The sequence below is a fragment of the Ovis aries genome, chromosome 3 (genome assembly GCF_016772045.2).
Source record: "Ovis aries strain OAR_USU_Benz2616 breed Rambouillet chromosome 3, ARS-UI_Ramb_v3.0, whole genome shotgun sequence".
Classification (NCBI taxonomy): domain Eukaryota; kingdom Metazoa; phylum Chordata; class Mammalia; order Artiodactyla; family Bovidae; genus Ovis; species Ovis aries.
In genome coordinates, this window is record NC_056056.1 from 1571739 (window position 1) to 1594307 (window position 22569).

Genomic DNA, 22569 nt, shown 5'->3' on the forward strand with positions numbered 1-22569 from the left:
CACTCCCTGCGGGGCCTGGTGAGGCCTGAACGCCTGCCGGGAGGCCTGGCACCCCAGGGGCTGCTGCCCAGCCAGCCTGGAAGGACCCCCGGGGAGCCTGAGCGTGACCCCCCCTCTAATGTCTCATGTGCACCAGCCCCGCCTGGTCCCCTCTTGCTGCTTTCTGCTCCGGCTGGGGGTCCACCCCAAGCACGAGTTCCGGGCAGGGGGCAGAGAGCATCCTGGGGCCCTGTCTCTTCCGCCTGTCCATCCAGCCTCCCAGGGGCTTCCCCACAGTGGAGCTTGCATCCTCTGACTGACCCTCTCTCCTGGTCTAGGTGCCACGGGGAGACACGGCGGGGGGGTGAGGCAGGGGATGTCTCCTCCCCCGGGGCTCCTCCCTCCAGCTCTGCCTCAGGCACCGCGCCCTCTCCCAGGTCAGGTGCCAGTCAAGGTGGGCACAGCTCAGGGGCACGTGTGAACCATCACACCCAGCTTGGGCAGCGGGGGTTCACAGGCTGCAATGAGGCCCCGTGGCCTTGCTGTGGGGACGGGAAAGGCGGGCCTGCCAGGCCTCAACCCCCTCACGCACACCCTCCCATTCCCCGGCCGAAGAATCCACTGCCAGAACCTCCCAGGTGCAGGGCAGGCCAGCCTCGCAGGCTGTTTTCCTGGCTGTGGCTTCCCGGGGGCTGCTTCCCAGGGAAGTCCGAGGTCAGGCGCACATATACGGGGTCAAGGGGGAGCCAGGATGCAGCTGAGAGTCGCTGATGACCTCTGGACGCTCACCTGGGACAGAGGGCCTCTCTGAGTGTGGTGGAGGTGATGACCTTCACTGCGGAGGCCAGCAGGACTGTGAGGGCTGCTCAGGGCCTGGGCTGGGCTCCAGTTCCACCCCTGGGCCCTGTGCACCTGGGCAAGCCCGGCCTCGCGGCTGCTCCCGCCCTGACCCCGTGGCCCGGGACGTCCTTCTGGCTCGAACAAGCCTCTAGCCTTTGGACACAGCCTGTTCCACGTACCTGTTCTCCCTTAGGGCCCGAGGAGCCCTGGGGTCCGGGGACTCCACGTTCACCCTTTTCTCCCTGTTCGCCCGGAGGTCCGATGAGGCCGATCAAGCCTGGGTGACCCTGTGGGAATGAGAGGGGCATTTGCGGTGGCGGCACCTTGCGTCCGACCATGTGGGCCAGCCAGAAGTGGCAGCGCCGCCTTCCAGCCTGCCCGAAGCTCCTGCGGTGGAAGCGTGCCCCGGGCCGCCCCCGACAGCGGGCAGCGGCCGGGTCTCCAAGCCGCACGGAGCTGTCCCTTGTGTCCCCACCCTGAGCAGGTGACACAGGCGGGGACAAGCCAGACCTCGTCGGGTCCGAGGCACAGGCTCTCAAAGAGCCCGCGCTTCAGCCGCATGGGCGCCTGCAGGCCACTCACCTTTTCTCCTTTGGGTCCAGAGTCTCCTTTGAGGCCGGGGAGTCCTGGGGGGCCCTGCGGGGGAGGCGGGGGGCTCAGAGTTCTCGTCCCCAACCCTGCCCTCTGCCACCTCCGCCAGGGGCCCCTGGGGCACGTCCTGACTCACCATGGGTCCTGGGGGGCCATCGGGGCCCGGGGCTCCAGGGAGACCTTGTTCACCCTGAAACACAGTCGACCATGCCCGTGAGCCCCGCCCTCAGCAGCCGCCGCCCCACCCCCTGGCCCCCCACCCTGGGGTCACTCACCACTGGGCCGGGGATCCCTCGAAGGCCGTCAGGCCCCGGCTTCCCGGGGGCCCCCTGGGGGCCGATGGGGCCAGTCTTCCCAGGAGGGCCTTCCAAGCCGGCTTCTCCCTGCAAGGAGGACAGAGTGGGGTCCCGACGCTTGAGGCTGTGGTCCCCCTCACCCCGAACCACTGTCCAGAAACCCCGAGGAGCCTTGGCGAGAATCCCACATGACCCGACACCCAGAGGCTGCCCCCAACTTTCCTGCCTATAGAGGCCACCCAGCCCCACCCTCCACCCACTGAAGACCTCAGTCAACCGGGCTCCAGCCACCCAGTCACCACGGCCACCATGGCGGTTACGGCCAGCTCGGAGCTCACGGCGGACATAGCCGCGTATCCTGAGCAGACGTGGGCTGGACAAGCTCCACTGTCTCAGTCGACACCAGGGCCCCTCCATTCCAGAAGGAGGCACCCAAGCCCCACCCAGAGCTCCTGGGGAGAGCGGCCACGAGGGCTCGGGTGCCGGGCTGCACCCTAACCTCACCGCAGGGCGCCCCACCCTCTGCTCTGCCCCGTGGTGGGCGCTATCTCCGTCTCTGCTTTTCAGGAGAGGCAACCAGGAGCAGCCAGGTCGATGCCAGGCCCTGAGGCACGCGTCACGGCCTCCCCTCCCCCAGGCTGGTGGGGCACATGAACAGCAGTGTGCGGTCAGGGACCCCCGGCCAGAGGCACAGCCCGCCTCCCCCTGCAGAAGACGGGCTCTCCCGCCCAGGTCTGCGTGGAGCCAGCCCCTTGGAACCCCGCCAGCCCCTCTGTGTGTTCAGCGTCCAGTCCTCTCCACCCCCCGACCCCAAGCGGCCACCATGCCCTCGGCACGCCCTGGGAGGCCTACGCACGGCCACGGCCACGGCCAGGCTGGAAAGCACCCACCTTGGCTCCTTTCTCCCCCTGCCTGCCTTCGGGGCCTGCGGGGCCGGGCGGACCCTGGAGGGAGCAAGAGGGCAAGGCGTGACGAGTGGGCTCCCAGAAGCCGAGAGGGCAGCCGAGCACGGTGGGACACAGGCCTGGCGGGGCGTGGGGCTGCTCCCAGGCCTTCAGAACAAGGCCCGGGGCCTTTGGTCCCAGAAAGGGCCAGCGGGCTGGGCTGAGGGGTGGGCACTCCGGTGGCCTGCCCTCTCACACACTCAGAGCGGCCGCGGTCACTGCGCCCCAGCAACGGATGGTTCCGTTTGCTGGGTGATTCAGTTTGCTTGCTCTGACTTTTCCAAAGGTCTGACCACGGGGAAAAGGGCTTTTCCAGCTTTGTGGGTGTGTTTATTCTCCCACGACAGCCGTCACTGAAGGTCTGCGCAGCCAGCTCATCCTAAAAGGAGAGCCGCGGCGACCCGGCGGCTCTGAGATCGGATGCCGCGGCAGCTCACCGAGCAGGAGGCGAGCTTCAAAGAGAAGCCCGTTCCCCCTCCCTGGGGCAGCGCGGGGGAGGGGCAGGCTTCATGCAGGGGCACCCGGCAGCGTCACGTACCCTTTTTCCTGGAGGCCCAGATGGGCCTGGCTCACCCGTAGGGCCTGGTGATCCCTGGGGTGGGAGAAAGCAGAGCGTTTAAGAGTCGAGGATGTTAGCTAAGACCCGGCGGAGCTGGGTGGATCCGAGGCTAAGAACACACAGAGCTTTCAGGCGGTCCTCAGCCAGCCCCGAAATTGCCCGTCTCGTCTTCTGCAGAATCAGCCCTGAGTGGGGCTGGTCCCTGACTGCCCTGCCCTGCCCTCGGGCGGCAGCAGTGTGGGGGCCCACCCCGCCTGCAGCTCTGCTGCGTCTGGGGAAGGTTCCCAGCAAGCTGGCTGGCACCGCTTCTGCAGAGGTGGACCCTGGGTCACCGGCCAGCAAGTGGTAGAAGGGCAGACATCTCTTCGGGGCCCTAAGCTGGCTCCAAACGTTTCGGAAACCGGACACGATGAGAGGCACGTCCAGTGTGAGCTCAGCTCCAGAGGCTCACGTGGGAAGAGCCTTTTGAGGAGCACGTCCAACCCCACCCGGCAGAAACAGGGATCCTGATGATGCTGGGTGGGCTCCTGGGGGGGTGTCGTGGACACCGGCTTCGCGTGTAGAGCCACCGTCGGGCCTGGGGGTGCATTTCCCCTTCTGGGAGGAGGGCCCCCAGCTCGCAAGGGTCCTGGGTCACTACTCTAAGGCAACTGGGTGAAATGAACATAGCAAGTTGCAAGGCCTGACACCTCCCTGAGAAGCTGCATCGGGGCCCCAGAGGTCCCGGGTGGACTCACCGTTTGCCCGGGTTCACCGTCGTCTCCTTTGTCGCCAGGAGGACCGTCTTGACCCTGTGGGACCAAAAGCAGGTTCCTTCTGTGCCCTGGGCACACCCAAGTTCAGGCACCAGGACCCAATGGTCCCCAGTCCCGACCCCAAAACCCAGCTCCACCCAGGGGTGACCACCCAGGGTGCTCGGAGGGGAAACGCCTTTCCTCGCGTGCTTGTCAGAACAGGGTTGAGCACCATGCCCCGAGCAGAGGCAGAATAGAAGAAACTGGAAGGGAAAAGACGAGCCTGGAGGCAGATCACGGGCCGTGGGGACCCCCAGCTCTGCACCCTCGGGCACCTACCGCGGGGCCAGGTTCTCCGGGGGGACCAGGATCTCCGGGAAAACCGACGGGGCCCTGAAACGGAGCAAGAGAAGCGTCAGCCACCCTCCCAGAGCGCGCCAGACTCACAGGGCTGCGTCCACACGGCCGGCCCACGCCTCCCGCCAGCCTGGCACCTCGGGGCCCCCCAGAGCAGGGGGCTCCCCACCAGAGCATCATTCCCTGTACGGCAGGCCAGGCAGGGCCGCTGCTCGCCTTCCGGAGGCCTCGGAGGGCAGCCTCCTGCCCACATGTCTGCTCTTGGGGCCGTGGCTGACCCTGATCCTGGACCCTGAACTCTAGGACTCGATGCTCCGCAGACCCTCCTGACGCAAAGTGAGGCAGACCGGGGCAGGGCGGGGTGGAGGGCGGGGCGGGGCGGGGCGGGGCGGGGGGCGTGCACAGAGCCCGTTCTGTCCGGGAAGCTGCCCAGTCCACGCAGGTGGCCTCAGAGCTGTGCCCCATCCCAGCCCGTCTCTTCTCCTCCCTTCTCCACTGTTCCAGTTCAGGACCCGGGGGTCACCCCAGACCCGCGGGGTCAGGCAGTTTCTGCGCCCCCCAGGCCCGGGAGTGAGAGGACGCTGCTGAGAGCCCAGCATCCCCTGGTACTCACGGGGCTGCCTTTGGGACCGTCGTCTCCGGGAGGGCCCTTGGGCCCCGGGGGTCCGGCGGCACCGGAGGGGCCTGACTCGCCCTTCTCCCCCCTTTCGCCTTTGGGTCCCTGTGGGGAGAGGTGGAGAGCGTGTTCCCAGAGCCAGCCTGCAGCCCGCCCCGCTCTGGCACCATGTGGAGCAGAAGCACCCTGACCAAGGCCAGGCCACAGGCCCCTGGGGGGTCAGCTGCCTCCAGAGCCCCCGCCCCCAGCAAGTCCCCACGAGTCCGACCCTGTGGGCACCGCGAGGGGTTTCGGGACCCCACTGGTGTCCTGGGGCCTCTGAAGCTAAGGCTCGGCTTCTAGGTGACTAGGGCAGGGCTGCCTCCTGATGAGACAGCAGGTGGCGTGGACCCCGGGGGCTACAGGGACCCAGGCTGCCCCCTGCACCGGGGCCCTCAGGCGGAGGGAGCCCAGCACACCTCCACCCACCAGCCGCTCCCTGGGCCAGAGAGCAGCCCCCGTGGGCCTGGAGAGACCATGCACCTGACCTGCGAAAGAACGTCCCAGCTCTGGGCTCACAGGTGACAACAGCGGGCCCCGTGCTTGCGGAAGCCCATGACGGAGCCGCAGCACCACGGACGGGGGGCGGCTCACGCCCGACTGTCCCGGGCGTTCACCACTGACATCAGCGTGCACACACATGCACACACACACAGGCACTCACACACAGGCACTCACACACACAGGCACGTTCACACACACAGGCACGCACACACACAGAGGCACTCACACACACATGCACGTTCACACACATGCACACACACACACATGCACACACACAGGCACTCACACACACTCACACAGAGGCACCCACACACACATGCACGTTCACACACACATGCACACACACACGCACACACACAGAGGCACTCTCACACACAGGCACTCACACACAGAGGCACTCACACACATGTACACATGCACGCTCACACATGCACGCTCACACACACAGGCACGCACACACACGTACACATGCACGTTCACACACACAGGCACTCTCTCACACACACACACATGCACGTTCACACACACACAGAGGCACTCTCACACACAGGCACTCACACACACACGCACGTTCACACACACACGCACACACAGAGGCACTCACACACACAGGCACTCACACACACACACAGAGGCACACACACATGCACGTTCACACACGCACACACACATGCACACACACACAGAGGCACTCACACACGTACACATGCACACACACGCACGCTCACACACACAGGCACTCACGCACACACAGAGGCACTCACACACGTACACATGCATGCTCACACATGCAAACACGCACGCTCACACACACAGGCACTCTCACACACAGGCACTCACGCACACATGCACGTTCACACACACAGGTACACATGCATGCTCACACACATACATGCACACTCACACACATGCACACACACATGTACACATGCACACTCACACACATGCACACTCACACACAGGCACTCTCTCACAAACACAGACCCTCACTCTCCACCACGCTCCCTCTTTTCCCCAGCAGTCTCGTGGTGGAGGCACAGAGGGAGACACGACTCCCATTTCACGGATGGGAAAACTGAGGTATAGCGGGACCCTCCCACCTGGCAGCCGTCCACGCCACACCCCACCCCTCCCCAGAGCCCACTCACTCACCGGGGGGCCCCCTTCACCGGGAAGGCCAGGCTCTCCCGCTTCGCCAGGCTCACCCTAAGGAGGAAACGCGACGTGGTCACAGCAGTGATGGGAGCAGTGGTCCACGCCAGGCGCCCATCAGGTCGTCCCCGACACGGGCTGGGGTGGGGCGCAGGGACGGGGGTAAGACAGCGGTCGCTGTCCTCCTGGGGGCTCCCAGGACTGGAGGGGACACAGGTGAGGAGTCCAGGGACACTGTGGTGACAGTGAGGCACGTGCCAGCGTGTGACACGCGTGGAGGGGTGTGGGCTGTCAGGGACGGCTCCCCCCAGAAAGGGATGCTCCCAGGCGTTCCAGAGGATGACCGGGAGAGGCCGGATGCGGGGGGACAGCGGGCGGAGGTGGACGGAGAAAAGCCCGGCGCCCTGGGTCTGCCGGCTTAGGAGCAGAGCTGGTGGGGGGTGTCGCGGGCGGGGGGGGCACACCGTGGCGGCTGGGGGGAGGACGCAGCCCCCCCAGCAGAGACTGCCCGCTGTCACGGGTGGGCTCAGCAGGCGTGCTCCCCTGCGACCCTCCTATTATAAAAAGGGAGCAGCGATGGGACACTGGTTTCAACTGAATGGCCAGACTTCAGCAGAAAGTCCTGAAAGGTGTGCCGGGAATGCGTCCACCTCCTTCCTTTCATCCCGAGAAGCTGGGATCAGTGCTCTGAGATGGTGTGAACTCCTGGGCCTAGGTGGAGTCAGACTCTGGCGCCGTCTTGCCCACCACACCCCCACGTGTAAGCATATACACACGCGTGTGCACATACATACACCCAATGGGCTCAGGCGTCATCTCCAGGGCCTGCCACACGCACGCGTGTAAGCTACGTACGTGTGTATGCACGCACGTACACCCAATGTGCTCAGACACCTCCAGGGCCCAGGCCCCGACAGGAACCAGATCAGATGACGAGGACCCAGGGCCATGAGATGGCAGGACTTGAGGGAAACGGGAGCTGAGACGGGGGCTGCTACGCACGTCAGGGACCGGCGACCACGGCTGTCAGAGCTGACCTCGGGGGGGGGGGGCGGCGGCCTTTGCTGGGGGTCGCATCGTGTGAAGTCCCGCCCAGGCTGCCCTGGGTGGGGGGCGGGGCTCCCAGGCCCACCGCCCGCTCTTCCAGGTTTCGAGATGCGTGTGGCAGAACAGTCCAGTAGTGCATCTGCGTGTCTCTACACACACGCTCACACGCATGCACGCTCACACGCCAGGACAGTCACAGGCCATGCGTCACCTTCTCTCCCACGGCTCCGGGGTTGCCTATTCCACCGGGGGGTCCTTGTGGCCCATCTGCACCTGGAGCTCCGGAGGGTCCTCGGGGGCCGGGGGGACCTGGCGGGCCCTGGAGAAGGGGAGCCGTTGAGCCCAGAGCAAAGGCAGGCCTCCCCCCCAAATGCCAGCTCTGCCACAGCCCGCACCCCACGAGCGGCCCCACTCACCATCTGACCCACGTCACCCGTCTCGCCCTTCTCTCCAGGAGGTCCCGGCAGACCCTGAGAACAGGAGGTCGTCAGACACTCGGCCGGTGGGCACGGCTCCAGCGCCCCCCCCAACCTCCACTGCCTCCCAGCTGAGCACCCCAAAAGCCTCGGGGATGTGCATCTCAGCTACGCGTGAGGACAGCTCCGAGATCCCGTCTCAGAACTAGCCGGAGGAGAGAGTCAGAGAAGTGGGCAAGGATTTATGGACACGGTGCTTATTGCGAGTGTCCCATAAGACAATAAAGCCTAATGAGCCACCAGCAGGGAGCTGCCGGAATCAATTATGTCACCACCATATGCTGGGACACAAGGCAGTGACTAAGAGTCATGTTTTTGAAAATAAATAAGAGGTGACATGTTCAAAGAATATTTAATGGCATCTGACGTGACTTGTACTGTAACCGGAAGCCGAAAGCCTCGTCCGAACGCTCTATGCATACAATATGACTCAGATATTGTGAAAACCAAATAGAAGGATGCACGTGCTTGTGTGTGTCTGTGTGTGTGTGTTGTGCACGGGCGTTTCGAAGGTGTGTTTGCCCATGCACTCAGAAGCCAGTCTGGTTCCGTTTTCTGATAATCTATCAGTAGTTTCATATCTATCTTCACGACCCGGATAATCGTGATGGTGTGATCACTAATCTAGAGCCAGACATCCTGGAGTGTGAAGTCAAGTGGGCCTTAGGAAGCATCACTATGATCAAAGCTAGTGGAAGTGATGGAATTCCAGTTGAGCTATTTCAAATCCTAAAAGATGATGCTGTGAAAGTGCTGCACTCAATATGCCAGCAAATTTGGAAAACTCAGCAGTGGCCACAGGACTGGAAAAGGTCAGTTTTCATTCCAATCCCTAAGAAAGGCAATGCCAAAGAATGCTCAAACTACCACACAATTGCACTCATCTCACACGCTAGTAAAGTAATGCTCAAAATTCTCCAAGCCAAGCTTCAGCAATACGTGAACCGTGAACCTCCTGATGTTCAAGCTGCTATTAGAAAAGGCAGAGGAACCAGAGATCAAATTGCCAACATCCGCTGGATCATGGAAAAGCAAGAGAGTTCCAGAAAAACATCTATTTCTGCTTTCTTGACTATGCCAAAGCCTTTGACTGTGTGGATCACAATAAACCGTGGAAAATTCTGAGAGAGATGGGAATACCAGACCACCTGACCTGCCTCTTGAGAAATCTGTATGCAGGTCAGGAAGCAACAGTTAGAACTGGACATGGAACAACAGACTGGTTCCAAATAGGAAAAGGAGTATGTCAAGGCTGTATATTGTCACCCTGTTTAACTTCTATGCAGAGTACATCAGGAGAAACCCTGGACTGGAAGAAGCACAAGGTGGAATCAAGATTGCCAGGAGAAATATCAATAACCTCAGATATGCAGATGACACCACCCTTATGGCAGAAAGTGAAGAGGAACTAAAAGCCTCTTGATGAAAGTGAAAGAGGAGAGTGAAAAAGTTGGCTTAAAGCTCAACATTCAGAAAACGAAGATCATGGCATCTGGTCCCATCACTTCATGGGAAATAGATGGGGAAACAGTGGAAACAGTGTCAGACTATTTTTGGGGCTCCAAAATCACTGCAGATGGTGACTGCAGCCATGAAATTAAAAGACGCTTACTCCTTGGAAGAAAAGTTATGACCAACCTAGGTAGCATATTCAAAAGCAGAGACGTTACTTTGCCGACTAAGGTCCGTCTAGTCAAGGCTATGGTTTTTCCTGTGGTCATGTATGGATGTGAGAGTTGGATTGTGAAGAAGGCTGAGCGCCGAAGAACTGATGCTTTTGAACTGTGGTGTTGGAGAAGACTCTTGAGAGTCCCTTGGACTACAAGGAGATCCAACCAGTCCATTCTGAAGATCAGCCCTGGGATTTCTTTGGAGGGAATGATGCTAAAGCTGAAACTCCAGTACTTTGGCCACCTTATGCGAAGAGTTGACTCATTGGAAAAGACTCTGATGCTAGGAGGGATTGGGGGCAGGAAGAGAAGGGGACGACCGAGGATGAGATGGCTGGATGGCATCGCTGACTCGATAGATGTGAGTCTGAGTGAACTCCGGGACTTGGTAATGGACAGGGAGGCCTGGTGTGCTGCGATTCATGGGGTTGCAAAGAGTCGGACACGACTGAGCAACTGAACTGATCAGTAGTTTCCAACATCTTCTACAATGAGCAGGAAAACAAATGTCACGGGGTACGAGAAGCGAAGCTGGGAATGTCTGGATTTCTGCGAATCCAAAGTGCTTCAGGTGTGTGGAGGAGGCCCTGCGGCTCTCCTTAGTAGCCCCATTTTTAAAAATTTTTATTAGACTATAGTTGCTTTGCAACAGCACGTTGGAGTCGACTCTACACAAAGCGAGTCAGCTCTGTGGACACACAGCCCCTCTTGTTTTGACTTACTTCCCCTTTAGGTCACACAGAGCTTCGAGCAGGGTTCTGAGTTATGCACTAGGCTCTTGTTAGTTGCCTGTCTTACACACTGCGTGGATGGGGTATATACGTCAAGGAGGGAGGGACAGGAGGGGAGGGCAGGGCTGTGAGGGCGGGGGAGCACAGCACAGATGGAGGGAGGGAGGGAGGGATGGTGGGGGCAGGGCTGTGAGGGCCGGGGGGCACAGCACAGATGCGGGGAATCGACCCAGCTATGTGCCAGCTCCGCTGTTACCTGCAGCCCCACAGGACCCGGGGGCCCGGGGAAGCCTCTCGGACCTTCGTCGCCTTTCTGCCCAAAGAGGCCCTGCTGGCCCCGAGGTCCCGGTTCGCCATCAGCTCCCTGCGGGGAGACGGATGAGCGTGCTGAGGACCAGAAGTGGACCACAGCAGCCCAAGGGATCGGCGTCTCTGAGGGCCGTTAACTGCGGATACTCACGGAGGGGCCTGGCTGTCCGATGGGGCCTTGAGGTCCTGTAGGCCCTGGTGGACCCTGTGGGGAAGAGACAGAGGTGGTGGCTCCTGAGTCGCTGCTGAGGCCACTTGGCGTGGGGGCTGGCGGCGCAGCTCACCCGGGCCCCGCCCATGCGGGGCCCACCCCGGCCAGGCTGCGGCTCTGTAAGGCGAGAGGCCCGGGGTCCAGCCCTGAGTGTGTGCGGTCGGGGGTGGCCAGAGGGCCCTGTGCACCACCTCAGCCCCACCACACACCCGTGACACAGGCCGTGGAGACCCCATTCAGACCTGAGGTCAGGGGGCTCCCGCACGGCTGAGCGAGGGCCTGACTCCGAAGGCCACACCTGGCGCTCACTGCCACCCCCAGGGCACCCCCAAGCACGTTCCACTGTCAGCCCTGGGAGTGCGGGGGAGAGGCCGCAGTGTGCGGGGAGCCTGGCCCGCCCCGGGCCGGCACTGGGGGCACACAGGGCCCTGCCCGCCCGGGACACACACACCGGCGAAGAAGCCCACGCTGCAGGCCTCCTTCCGCGGCCCCGGGAGCAGCTGCAGCCCCGTGACAGCGCTCGTGCAAGAACGCACCAGTATTTCTTAGCAGAATTTTGTTTCAGGGAAAATTAAGAGGCATTTGGTCAGGATGCTGCCGCTGCTGGAATGTCCCGCAGCCTCAGCGCTGAGGGGGCGGTGACTACGTCCGTGGGAACCAAATCCTCAAGGACAAACCTGCTCCGTCTGCTTATTTCACAAAACCTGCGAGGGCTTTCTGCTCGTAATAAGGGATTCACTCACAGACGTGCGTCACTTACACGTCTAAGCACAGGCACACACAAGCTTTCACCGGGGCGGGGAGCACGGAAAGCCCATCACCCGGCTCCCATTGGTCACGGGTGTGAGTGCTGGCATCTCCTTGTTGGTGCTGAGTCGCTCAGTCGTGCCTGACTCTGTGACCACACGGATTGTCGCCCACCAGGCTCCTCCGCCCATGGGATTCTCCAGGCACGACGATGGGAGTGGGTGCCTGTCCCCTCCTCCAGGGGGTCTTCCCGACCCAGGGATCAAACCTGTGGCTCCTGCTGCACGTCCTGCATCGCAGGCGATGCTTTACCACTGAGCCGCCAGGGAAGGCCGGTTACCTTGTGAGCGTGGCTGCACCGAGCCGAGCGCGCGGCCCTGAGCCGTGGCTGCGCCGGGGCCCCTCACCTGCTCGCCTTTGTCTCCCTTGCTGCCCTTCTGTCCTGGCTCTCCAATCTCTCCCTGCAGGAAAACGGGAAAGACCCGTCAGACGGCCCAGTGGCCGCTTGCACGTTCTCTGCTCCCCGCAATTAATTTTTCTTAGAGAGTGAGAACCATCTCCTCTCCAGGGGGACCTCTAACTTTCCTAAGATGAAACATTTCCATATATTAATTTGATTTCCTCTTTAATAAGAGAGCTGGAAGAGATAAGACCTTGATTTTATGCTTTGCAGGATTGTAGTAGACTTGAAAGTGTGGCAAAAAATCATAATGGAAATATTTACTTCGTCAAATCGGATGACAGGACAGTGTAATAAAGACAACTCAATTACTATGCCTCCGGAACTATTAAAACCCCTTAGTGTTTCTGCTGTGCCGGGCCGTCTCCCACCCCGAGAGGCCGGGAATCAACACTGCAGAGGTGATAAAGTCGGAAACGTCACCGGAGGGTTCTCACAAATGGGAAGCTAAACCAGAGAGCTGAATTCCTCTGATTTTATTAAACGGAAGATCCGATGCCACAGTGACAGCATCAGATTATAAAGCATATTCCTAACGAAAGGGGGCCTTGATGGTTCAAGTGGAGAGATTTAAAAATAGACACTGAGTAAAGCCTCATTAACCTCGGCCCCACAGGCTTGGAGTCTGAAATGGTTCAGGGTGCTCGTCCTTGCTCTGGCTGCCGCAGCGGGTGTCTTTGACGACATCAAGACTACACAAGAAGGAAGCGCTGTCTGAGGCCCCTCGAATGTGTCAGAGGTCTCACTCGTCACCGCTATTTGGGAGCTATTCCAAAATCATCCACTAACGCCAAGAACACCGGCTGCACAGCACGGGGTCCCTGTCACCAGAGCCCGTACAGTGCCTGCGTCCCTTGGTTTGAAAGGACCCCCGTCCAGTCCCGACCTGCAGGCGTGGGCCAGGCTGGGCCAAGCAGGGCTCTGAGACAGGGCAGGGGCTTCTCCAAATTCTTACCTTGTCTCCGTCTTCTCCAGGGGGGCCCACAGGGCCAGCGGGACCGGGGAGCCCCACGGGGCCCTGGAGACCATCTCGGCCAGCTGGGCCTTGTGGACCCTTCTCGCCCTAGAGAGGAGAGGGGACGACTGTTCAAAGGCAGCTCCATCGCGGGAGCATCCTGCCAGCAGCTCGTCCTCCGGCCAGAGGCCCACAGGCGGGAAGCGGGCGGTTCCCGGGGAGGGCCCATCCCCCACGTCCTAATGGGTCCGCCAGACACGCCCGGGGCGGTCCTGAGGCCAGTCCTGTGTGACTATGCCCCGTGCCCCTCCGTGGTTAACCCTCGCCCATCCTGGGAAGGGCTACTCTCTCCCAGATGGGGAACGGAGGCTCACTCGTCCAGTGGAGCCGGATCCAAACCAGGGCAACCCGATTCCCGGGCCTACGTGCACGATCGCCCACGTCAGCGGCCAGGGCGTCTGAGCTCCGGCTCTGGCCAACTTGCTCACTCTCCCGATTTTCGACTAATACCACCCCCCATGCCCCCCGAGCAGGATCACAAACACCTGCACACACACGCACACAGACGCACGCGTGCACACACAGCACATGCAAGTGCACGCACACACATGTACACGTGTGTGCGCACACGCAAGCACACACGTGCACACGCAAGCACACACGTGCACACACATCGCCCCCACACACATGCACACACACAAGCGTGCGTCACGCGCACACACACACCCATCTTCCTTTCCTCACAGTTTTGGCTCACTTTCCTAATCGCCCCTTGGTTATCCCAAACGATCCTTACTGAGTTCTTGCTCTATTTTGCCAGCCATGTGCTACCCCGTGAGCAGCCGGCACCTTCTCACCCAAACCAGGATCCCCGTCTCCCGACAGAGCCAGGGATGGAAGCAGGGGGGGGGCGCCGATGGGAGAGTGAGGGGCCTCACGGTCGCTGGCGCGCCTCGCCGCGCCCGCCCTCCTCCTGCACCCCCTCCCCTGTCCTGCCGCACATACGCCCTGCTCCTCGACTGAGAGCCCCCGGAAAGGCTCTTCCTCAGTTGAGCCAGAACATGCCCAGGCAGCCCGTGGCCCGGGTGGAATCTTCCTGCCGACACGACACCTGACCTTTCTTGGCCTTTTCTCCTCACGGCTGCGCTGGGACCGTGACGAGCTTTTCGCGGACGGTGCCACCCTGGGAGGTTTCTGCTCACGCCCCGACTCTTGAAACAGCGAGCCCAGGCCGTGTCTACCCAGCTCGTGTGCTGTGTGGACCCCACCCGCACTGAGCATGCGGAGGAGGGGGGCTCAGGCAGAGCCCAGGGGGATCTGGGTCCTGCAGGCCTTGGGGGATGGACTGGACACCTCAGAACTGCTGATGGCCCGCTGGACAGGTCGGCCAGGCGCCACGTGCCCAGCGTGGTTCCCGTGTGGACTTCTCGCTGGGAAGGCAGCCAGGGCCCTTTCTACCCCTGAGCCGTGGGAAACCCATGAGGAAACCACCCTCTCTAACAGAAATCAATCCTCAATGTCTTGACTCGATGGGACATCATCCAGGCAGCCCGTCCCCCTGGAACTCAGACTTCTGTGGCATTCGCCATTCGGAGAGGAGCTCTGAGCTGGACTCTGTCTCCATGGTGAGAGTGTGAGGGCAGGTGGGCATTTAAACAATCATGAGGCACACATCAAATGTGGCCGGGGTGACGGTTCATCTGGGCAGGAAGGGGCGTCTGGGGAGACACTGGGGGAGAGAGGCTGGCAGTCAGCTTCCCAGGGCACGTCTGACCAGATATGAAGGGTCTCTAACCCCCTTCGTGGAAGGTGAGACTCCACACCAGCCCCCACCTGAGCTCTCACAAAGCCTCCGGCGGGGGCAGCCACGCCAGGGCGCGTCAGGTGTGGAGCGGCGGCTGCCGGGCGTCTGGGAAGAGGCTGCTTATCTTCCCACCAGGTGGCCTGTCCCTTTTCTTTTCCACACCTGCCCCCAGGCCAACACAACAAGCGCCATCCCAAATATCCACCTTTCCGCCACACTCACCCAGGCCGGGGTGGGGGCCCCATCCTCTTGGGGCCCCCAGAGCCTGGACCGGGCCCAAGGCCACGTTTGGACAGAGTCTCCACGCGCCCCCACCCCCGGCCCTGGCCTGCATGTCCCAGGTTACAGGTGCACAGGCCTGACCAGTGAGCCTGGCCCGGATACCCCCTGAGCACCCCTCCAGCTCAGACCACACTGGGGAAGCATCTGGCCGCCCTTGGACCTCAGCCGTGACAGCCAGGCACACATCGCAAACTTCACCACCCGCCCCCCTCCCACAGACCCCAGGGAGACACCCAGGGAGCACAGCACACAGCAGGGGCCAAGCTCCTCCGGGGCAGTACTTACAGGGGCGCCTTTCTCCCCAGCTGGCCCAGGGGGCCCCTGGGGCCCGGGCCTCCCTGGAATTCCAATGGGCCCGGCGGCACCGGCAGGACCTCTCTCCCCTGGAGATCCCTGGGCGAGGCAAGAAAGTGGTTTATTTCAAAGGCTCTCCAACTGCGTGGGTACGACTTCCTGAAGCCCCACCCCACCATACCATGCACCCCCTCACTCCCCAGGGCCCGAGTGAGCACAGGCTATCGGGTCTAGAGCTTGAGACTGTTTCTGAGTCCCTCCCATGATTCCAAGTCCCCGCAGAGCGTCTGAGGACACCTCTTCCCTAAGTCCTGGCCCAGAGGGACCTCTTCTGGGACCCTGGCACCTACTGGGCCCTGTGGGCTCTGCCTGCCCCCGGGGTGCTCACTGGCCGCCCGGCTCCTCCACGCTGTCCGCTCTATGGGGGAGGCTCTGGCCCCGGGCCAGGACTGACAGGTGGGCACCTGGACTGATTCTAGGGGTCAGCACTGAGGACCCCGGTTCCCCGGGAGGCATCCTGTTCCCAACCTTTATCAGAAGGAAGAAGACTCTTCACCTCACTTCCACCTGCCTTCCCCATCGTCATCTCTCTCAAGTGGCCCTAACTCAGGGGGAAGGGGGTGTTGTTTCACGGTCCCCCTCAACCCCAGCCAGGGGCCAGGGCCGCTGCTGAAGCCCCCACCTGAGCAGATGAGTGGGGGCTGTTGGATGGGCCCTGTTTAAAGGGGGAGGTGAAGCAGATGTCACTTTCCCGTAAAGAGTCGGACAAGAGCGGGGTCTCTGGGCACAGCCTCAAGTGGCCCCTGAGTCCCCCAGACCATAGCCCGGGATCTCGAAGGTCTGAATCTTTAGGGCTCGTGTAGCTGAATCTCACGGTTGGGAGGGACCCACTTAAAAAAACAGACAGCACAGCTCTGGGGGCTGGGCCTCCTGCCTGTGCTGGGTCACTTCTGCCCCGAGCGGCCTTGGGCGTGTGGACGGCCCGGCTCGAGGCCCTGGAGCTGCGTGTGCCCGTGTGGGCTGTGCCAGGCCTGGACCCACGCTGAGCACCTCCACAGGCTCGGGGGGCCCACTCAGGCCTCGTCCACTCCCAGCCCTCCAAGTTCCCTCGCACAGCACGGCCCCTCCCCCGGCCTTCCTCACTGGCTGGCAGCTCAGGCACGCTGGCCACACTCATCCCGAGCCCACCTCTTCCTCCACAGCCTTCCCAGGACCCCCGGGGGACCGCCAGAGCCGGTGTGCATGCTCCCCAGCCCTCGGGACACCTGCCCTCCTGCAGAGCAGGCCTGGAGGGAGAGGGTGGGGGAGGCTTTGTGGTGGGCCAGTACACTCACCGCGGGGCCTGGCGGGCCGGGGGGGCCTTCACTGCCTTTCAGTCCAAGCGCCCCCTGCAAAACAGCAAGATGTGAGAGGGGGCCGCGGGGAGAAGCCTCCCCATGGGGGGACATCCAACCCATCCCCCGGCAGACCCCTCACTCACCACTGGACCAGGAAGTCCTCGGTCTCCAGGGAAGCCTCGCAGCCCGGGGGGACCGTCTTTCCCAGGAAGGCCGGCGGGGCCTGGGTCTCCCTGGAATCAGGGCCACAGGTCAGCTTCGGGCGATACCCATGGCCCAGGTGGATGGGGAGTGGGTGGGGCCTGGTCTTCTAGATCCACTGGGGACCTGGGCTGGAGGGGGGCTTCCCAGGGTTCACAGCTTTAAAAGGAACCTCTGGGTCTTGACTTGCTTCACTGGTTGACGGGTCTGGGTGCTGGAGCACGGCCCAAGCTCACGCCTGGGAGCCTGTGTGGCCTGCTGGCCCCGCGTGTGGCGTGGGAACCGACTCTGTCGGGGACTCCAAGCATGATCCGTGGAGTCCTGCTCCCCGCCACATCCTTCAGGGCCACGGCGGCCCGAGCGGGGGCTGAGGGCCCTTACGCCTGTCCTTCCCGTGAACCTGGGGATCCTCGTACAACTGGCTCAGGTGAAGAACTCCGTGGCCAAAGCACTGGAAGCTTTGCCCGAAATGGACTCGCCGCTCAAGATACTCGTCTCGAGCCTGAACCACGTTTTCTCTGTCTGACCACGTACCTTCCCTGGAATTCACTAAGGACGTCTTCTAGGACTTTCTCTGGGGTCCCACATGGGAGAGTAGGGGCGTCCTTTCCAAACGCAGCCAGCTCTCTTTACGGCTGAATGGCTGGCTCTACGTTACACACACACACACGCACGCACGTATGTATGTGCTCCATCATGCGTGCCTGCACACGTACACACGCGTGTGTGTGGCCTTTTCACCCTTTGATTTCTCTTCAGGGTTACTTTCCCGCATGTGGTCGCGCACAGGGCTGGAGAACTTATCTCTCCCGAGTCCCTCACTGAAAAGCTGAGAGAAGAGGGCCGTCTGTTTCTATGCAAAAACAGGAAGTTACGACCAGCAGCTTGGGGAGCCCAGTCTGCAGATGGGTTTTTTTATTATTTACTCTTCGACTGATGCTTCCGAATTGTGGTGCTGGAGAGGACTCTTGAGAGTCTCTCAGACCGCAAGGAGATCAAACGAGTCAATCCTAAAGGAAATCAACCCTGAATATTCATTGGGAGGATGATGCTGAAGCTAAAACTCCAATACTTTGGCCTGATGCAAAGAACCGACTCATTGGAAAAGACCCTGATGCTGGGAAAGATTGAAGGCACAAGGAGAAGGGGGCGGCAGAGGAGGGGATGGTTAGACAGCATCACTGATTCAATGGACGTGAGTCTGGGAACATTTCGAGAGGTAGTGGAGGACAGGGAAGCCTGGCGTGCTGCAGTCCCTGGAGTTGTGAGTCGTTGGACACGACTTAGTGACGGAACGACAACTCTCACGCCTTAACGTGGAGGATTTTTTAAAGGGTCACTTGCCACTAACTTCAGCTTAGACACACGAAGCGTCAGAGTTATGCCCGTTTCTGGGAATGGGTGGGCAGCCACTCCGGGTGCCCTGGGGAAGAGGTGGTCCGCAGCCACCATCATCTCTGTCCGGGCAGCTGGTCAGCTCAGGCCCTCTCTCAAAGTGAGCGGAGAGGAGCTGAGCCCCTGGTCTGAGTGGGTGCACCGGCGTGAAGAGCAGCTGCTTGAGAATCACCCATTCATCAGAGAAAAGCAACAGAAAGACAGAGACCAAGGGCCGAAACCGTCCCCAGGGAAGTCCGCAGGGACAGAGGTCCCAGCCACTCACCTTCGTCCCTTCTTTCCCGGCCAGGCCCGGGAGCCCCTGTTCACCGGGGGGCCCTGGGGGACCAGGGTGGCCACGTTCGCCCATGGGACCAGTTTCCCCAGTGGGACCCTGCGGGGAAAGAGCGTGTCAGCCAGCACACGTTCCAGGGACATGCGAGAAAGTAGCCTTCTCTGCCTCAGTCTAAGGACAGCCTCGTCGCAGAGGCGAAGGGCCACTGTGAGCCCACCAGCCCGTCACCTTCCTTTGAAGGTCTCCTGGTAAAAACCCAGAAAGAGCAAAGCACACCGGGGGTGCTGTTCACCAGCCACTGCCTGGGCCCCACTGTAGTCCCGCGTGTCGTCTCTGATGAAGCCCGCGGGGCCTGCGTTTCCTGGCCCTCGGGGGAAGCCCCGTGCCGGGAAGGGTGGGGGCGCACCCTCGTTTCCTGGGTCAGTATCTTATTTACCGCCACGTCAGGCGATCGCGTCACGCGATCACTCCCCATCTCTGCACCTGCGCCTCTGAACCCGCGTTCTAGGCCTTATGACGCCCTGGCTGCACCCGCACCCGGAGGATGCAGGGATCTTCTGCCCTGAGCGTGACCGTGTCTCCCGAGTGGGCGGGGACCCGGGATGCCCAGGGATGCCAGCGGGGGCCGCGTCTCACCTGAGGGCCGACCACACCCGGAGGGCCTGGAGGGCCGGTCTTGCCTTGGAAACCCTGCGAAGAGAGAGCCAGCCTGCTGAGACGGCTGAAGCGGCGGACAGAAGGTCACCCCCAGCCCTCACCCCAGCCCCAAACAGCGGCTGCCCGGGACCTCATTTAAAAGGGCCGTTTCTCTTGTTCCGCTTTGCGTGAATTTAGGAAGGTCAGGAAACCAGGCAGGTTCGTTTCACTGGCTGCTTCCATCACCCCGCCCCGCACTGAGAAACATACTCGATAACCGTTCATCTTCCTCACAGCACTAAGCGTCCGCTTTCTGAGCACACGCGGTGTCCCAGCCACTGGAAACTGGACTCAGGAGCCACCTCTGGGCTGCAGCTCATTAGTGACTTTGCGGGGACTGTCCTGCTGGTGCCGCCAAGGCCCCCGGGGCCGGAAGGCGATTTTATACGGCACTGATTGAAACCCGGACGCTGTGGGGACCTGCCACTTCTACAGCGCGGCAGCTGGGAGGTATTCTTAGCTCAACTCAACAGGAATCGCTTGTTTCTGCTCCGCTCGCTGGCACAGACCCGGCCGCCTGTCTGCTCTGCACACGCTCTCCCCCAGAGGCGAAGCTGACGGCAGAGCCCCGCGGGTTTCATTTCCGGCACATCCACGGAGCTCGGCACGTGCGGACAAGATGCCATCTGCAGGCGCCACGTGACGCCGGGGGAGACGTGCAGATGCTATGCCCGGGAGGCTTTCAGTGGAAACTCTACAGCGTCCGGAGACGGAAGCGGCTCGTTTAAGGCTGCAGCGGGAGCCGTGGGGCCAGCTGCCCATGGGGCTGACGGGCAAGGACCTCTGACCCAGCGCACGACAACCAGTGAGCGTGCAGCTGAGGGACACTTGATGCTCAGCCGCTGGACCGTGCAGACCCAGAGCAGAGGCAGCTTCACGGCAGAGTCTGGGAGGGCTCCCTCTTTAGGCCCAGCCGAGCTGCACGCACCGGACTGACACGGCCAAAGCCGAGGCAGCATTCCCTGCAGGCGACCTTTGTGTGCAGTCGTGTCCAACTCTTGGTGACCCCATGGACTGTAGCCCACCAGTCTCCTCTGTCCATGGAATTTTCCAGAAAGAGTACTGGAGTGGGTAGCCATTTCCTACTCCGGGGGATCTTCCCGACCCAGAGATCCAACCTGCATCTCTCGTGCCTCCTGCCTCGGCAGGCGGATTCTTTACCACCAAGCCAGCTGTGAAGCCCCCATACTACACTCGATCTTAGCCGCAAGGCCAGCAGCCTTTACAGGGTCAGAACAAGGCATGCTGGACAGATCGAAGGCATCGCCCCTGCTCGGGGGGCTGGGCAGCTGTGCCCACGCCGAGGCAAGGAGGGCCTGCCGCGTGGTCCGCTGGGGGGACGCCCACGCCAGCTGAGGCTGGGGTCCGTCTCCAGCCCCTTGTGACGAGCGGGCTCCGGGCTTGCGTTTAGGAGGCGCCACGACCTCTTGTGTCTCCAGCTGTCTAACGAAAGCACAGGTCATCACCCTGAGGAGGACCTCTCTGCAGGGCGTCTGGACTGACCCCAGAGGACGCGCCACCCCAGGCGGGCCCAGATGGGGGTGCCCCTGAGTCTCTGGGGGCAGCCAGGCATGGTGGGGGGGGGCAGGAAGAACCTGCCCTACTTTGCCAGCAAAACAAGCGGCCTAATCACTCGGCCAGCCTCTTCCCAGAACGAGGCAGAGGTGAAAGCTCACACCGTGAGATGAGAAACCTTCCATCTGGTCTGCTCAGGAAAGCATTAGAGAGAAACCTGCAAAGCTGAGGGTGTCTTAATTTTTCTCCATAAACAAAAGAGCAACGTAAAGTCTTTATCGGCCACTGAGCACCAGGACGGCAAATGTAGGGGACTCTTCATCACCACGAGCCAAAAAGGGATGTTTTTAAGCGGCACCAAGAACATGTTAAGTGTGCTGTTAAGGATCACACTTCTCGAGGCGATGGCTCCTCCTGGGAGAGTCCCTCAGAGATCTCTGATCACACGGACGCTGGACGCAGACGCAAGGGGGCCTTCCCGTGGGCCAGCCTCCACCACTACGGTGGCCAGGAGGTCACCAGGTGCTGCGAACCCTAGCTGTCCAGAGCAGGGAGCCCCAAGGTCACAGGTGTGCCCATGCCCTTCCCAGGGACAGGCCTGGGGGGGACATGCATGAAGCTCGGTCGAATCCCCCGTGGCTCCTGGGACCAGGAAGCGACCCCAGGGCTTTTTCTAGAACTAAGAAACGTGGGTGCCCATTGAGTCCAGCTGTTGAAGATTGTCATGAGCACAGCTACAGGTCAGGGCAAGGCCAAGCTGAGCCTGTGACAGCAGAGACGCTGGCCCTGAGCACAGCCAAGGGCCCAAGCTCCAACCCGCGGCCGCCTGTCCCCCTTCCTGAAAAGGGGGCTTGGGGAAGCCTTCTGGCTCCCTGCCATCCCCCTGAGGCCAGAGGGCCAGGACAGACAGGGCTGGGGGCGGCATAAAGTGGGACAAGCTGGAGACAGAGGGCCTTCCCAAGAGTGTCCAGCTCAGATGCACGCGGTGTGCGCTTGGCTGCGCTCCGACCCACCCAGGGGAGGCGGGGCCGCTCCTCCAGGTTTCATTGGCGTCTCGATGGTTGCACGTGTGGCCTTGGGCCAGGCTGGCCAGGCCGGCTTGAAGCCGACACCTGCTCTCACACACAGAGGCCGAGGGGCTGCTCGGAGGCCGTGGAGCTCCCTCCAGACGGGGCGCATCCCGAGGCCACAGGAGCCGGCCGGCCCCCGGGGGGCTTCCTGAGGCTGAGCCTCAGCGCTGCCCAAGCCGACCAGCAGCGAAGGTCGGGGCAGCGCCTGCATCCCCCCGCGCTACCCACACTCACCGTCTCGCCTCGCTGTCCAGGGTGTCCCGGGAGCCCGTCCTTGCCTGGGGGCCCCTGCAGAAAGCAAAGGAGGGAAGCTTCATCTCGTTCCGAGACACACACACCTCCAGGACTTTGTGCCACCCCAGAGGACAAAAGCTACCGTTTCATTTCCAAGGTGGTAACGGCAAAGTCACAGCGACAAGCACTGCCGGGAGCCCGGGTCTGGGCACCGCCCCCTCGAACCCTTACATCCAGCCCGAGGGCCACT

At 61.8% G+C, this 22569-nt stretch overlaps 1 protein-coding gene across 2 annotated transcripts in view; it reads right to left on the reverse strand.

Annotated features, from left to right (window-relative positions):
* Positions 1-22569, reverse strand: part of COL5A1 (collagen type V alpha 1 chain) — a 139281-nt gene that overhangs the window by 17273 nt on the left and 99439 nt on the right. For both annotated transcript variants that reach the window (XM_027966118.2, XM_027966117.2), the window contains exons 37-58: positions 22320-22373; positions 19441-19494; positions 18796-18903; positions 17078-17167; positions 16932-16985; positions 15589-15696; positions 13218-13325; positions 12210-12263; positions 10996-11049; positions 10792-10899; positions 8075-8128; positions 7870-7977; positions 6612-6665; positions 4914-5021; positions 4283-4336; positions 3947-4000; positions 3189-3242; positions 2597-2650; positions 1686-1793; positions 1547-1600; positions 1402-1455; positions 999-1106 (exon numbers count right to left, since the gene is read on the reverse strand). In XM_027966118.2, the coding sequence (XP_027821919.2) occupies positions 999-1106; positions 1402-1455; positions 1547-1600; positions 1686-1793; positions 2597-2650; positions 3189-3242; positions 3947-4000; positions 4283-4336; positions 4914-5021; positions 6612-6665; positions 7870-7977; positions 8075-8128; positions 10792-10899; positions 10996-11049; positions 12210-12263; positions 13218-13325; positions 15589-15696; positions 16932-16985; positions 17078-17167; positions 18796-18903; positions 19441-19494; positions 22320-22373 (1656 nt within the window). The remainder of the gene's footprint in view (positions 1-998; positions 1107-1401; positions 1456-1546; positions 1601-1685; positions 1794-2596; positions 2651-3188; positions 3243-3946; positions 4001-4282; positions 4337-4913; positions 5022-6611; positions 6666-7869; positions 7978-8074; positions 8129-10791; positions 10900-10995; positions 11050-12209; positions 12264-13217; positions 13326-15588; positions 15697-16931; positions 16986-17077; positions 17168-18795; positions 18904-19440; positions 19495-22319; positions 22374-22569) is intronic.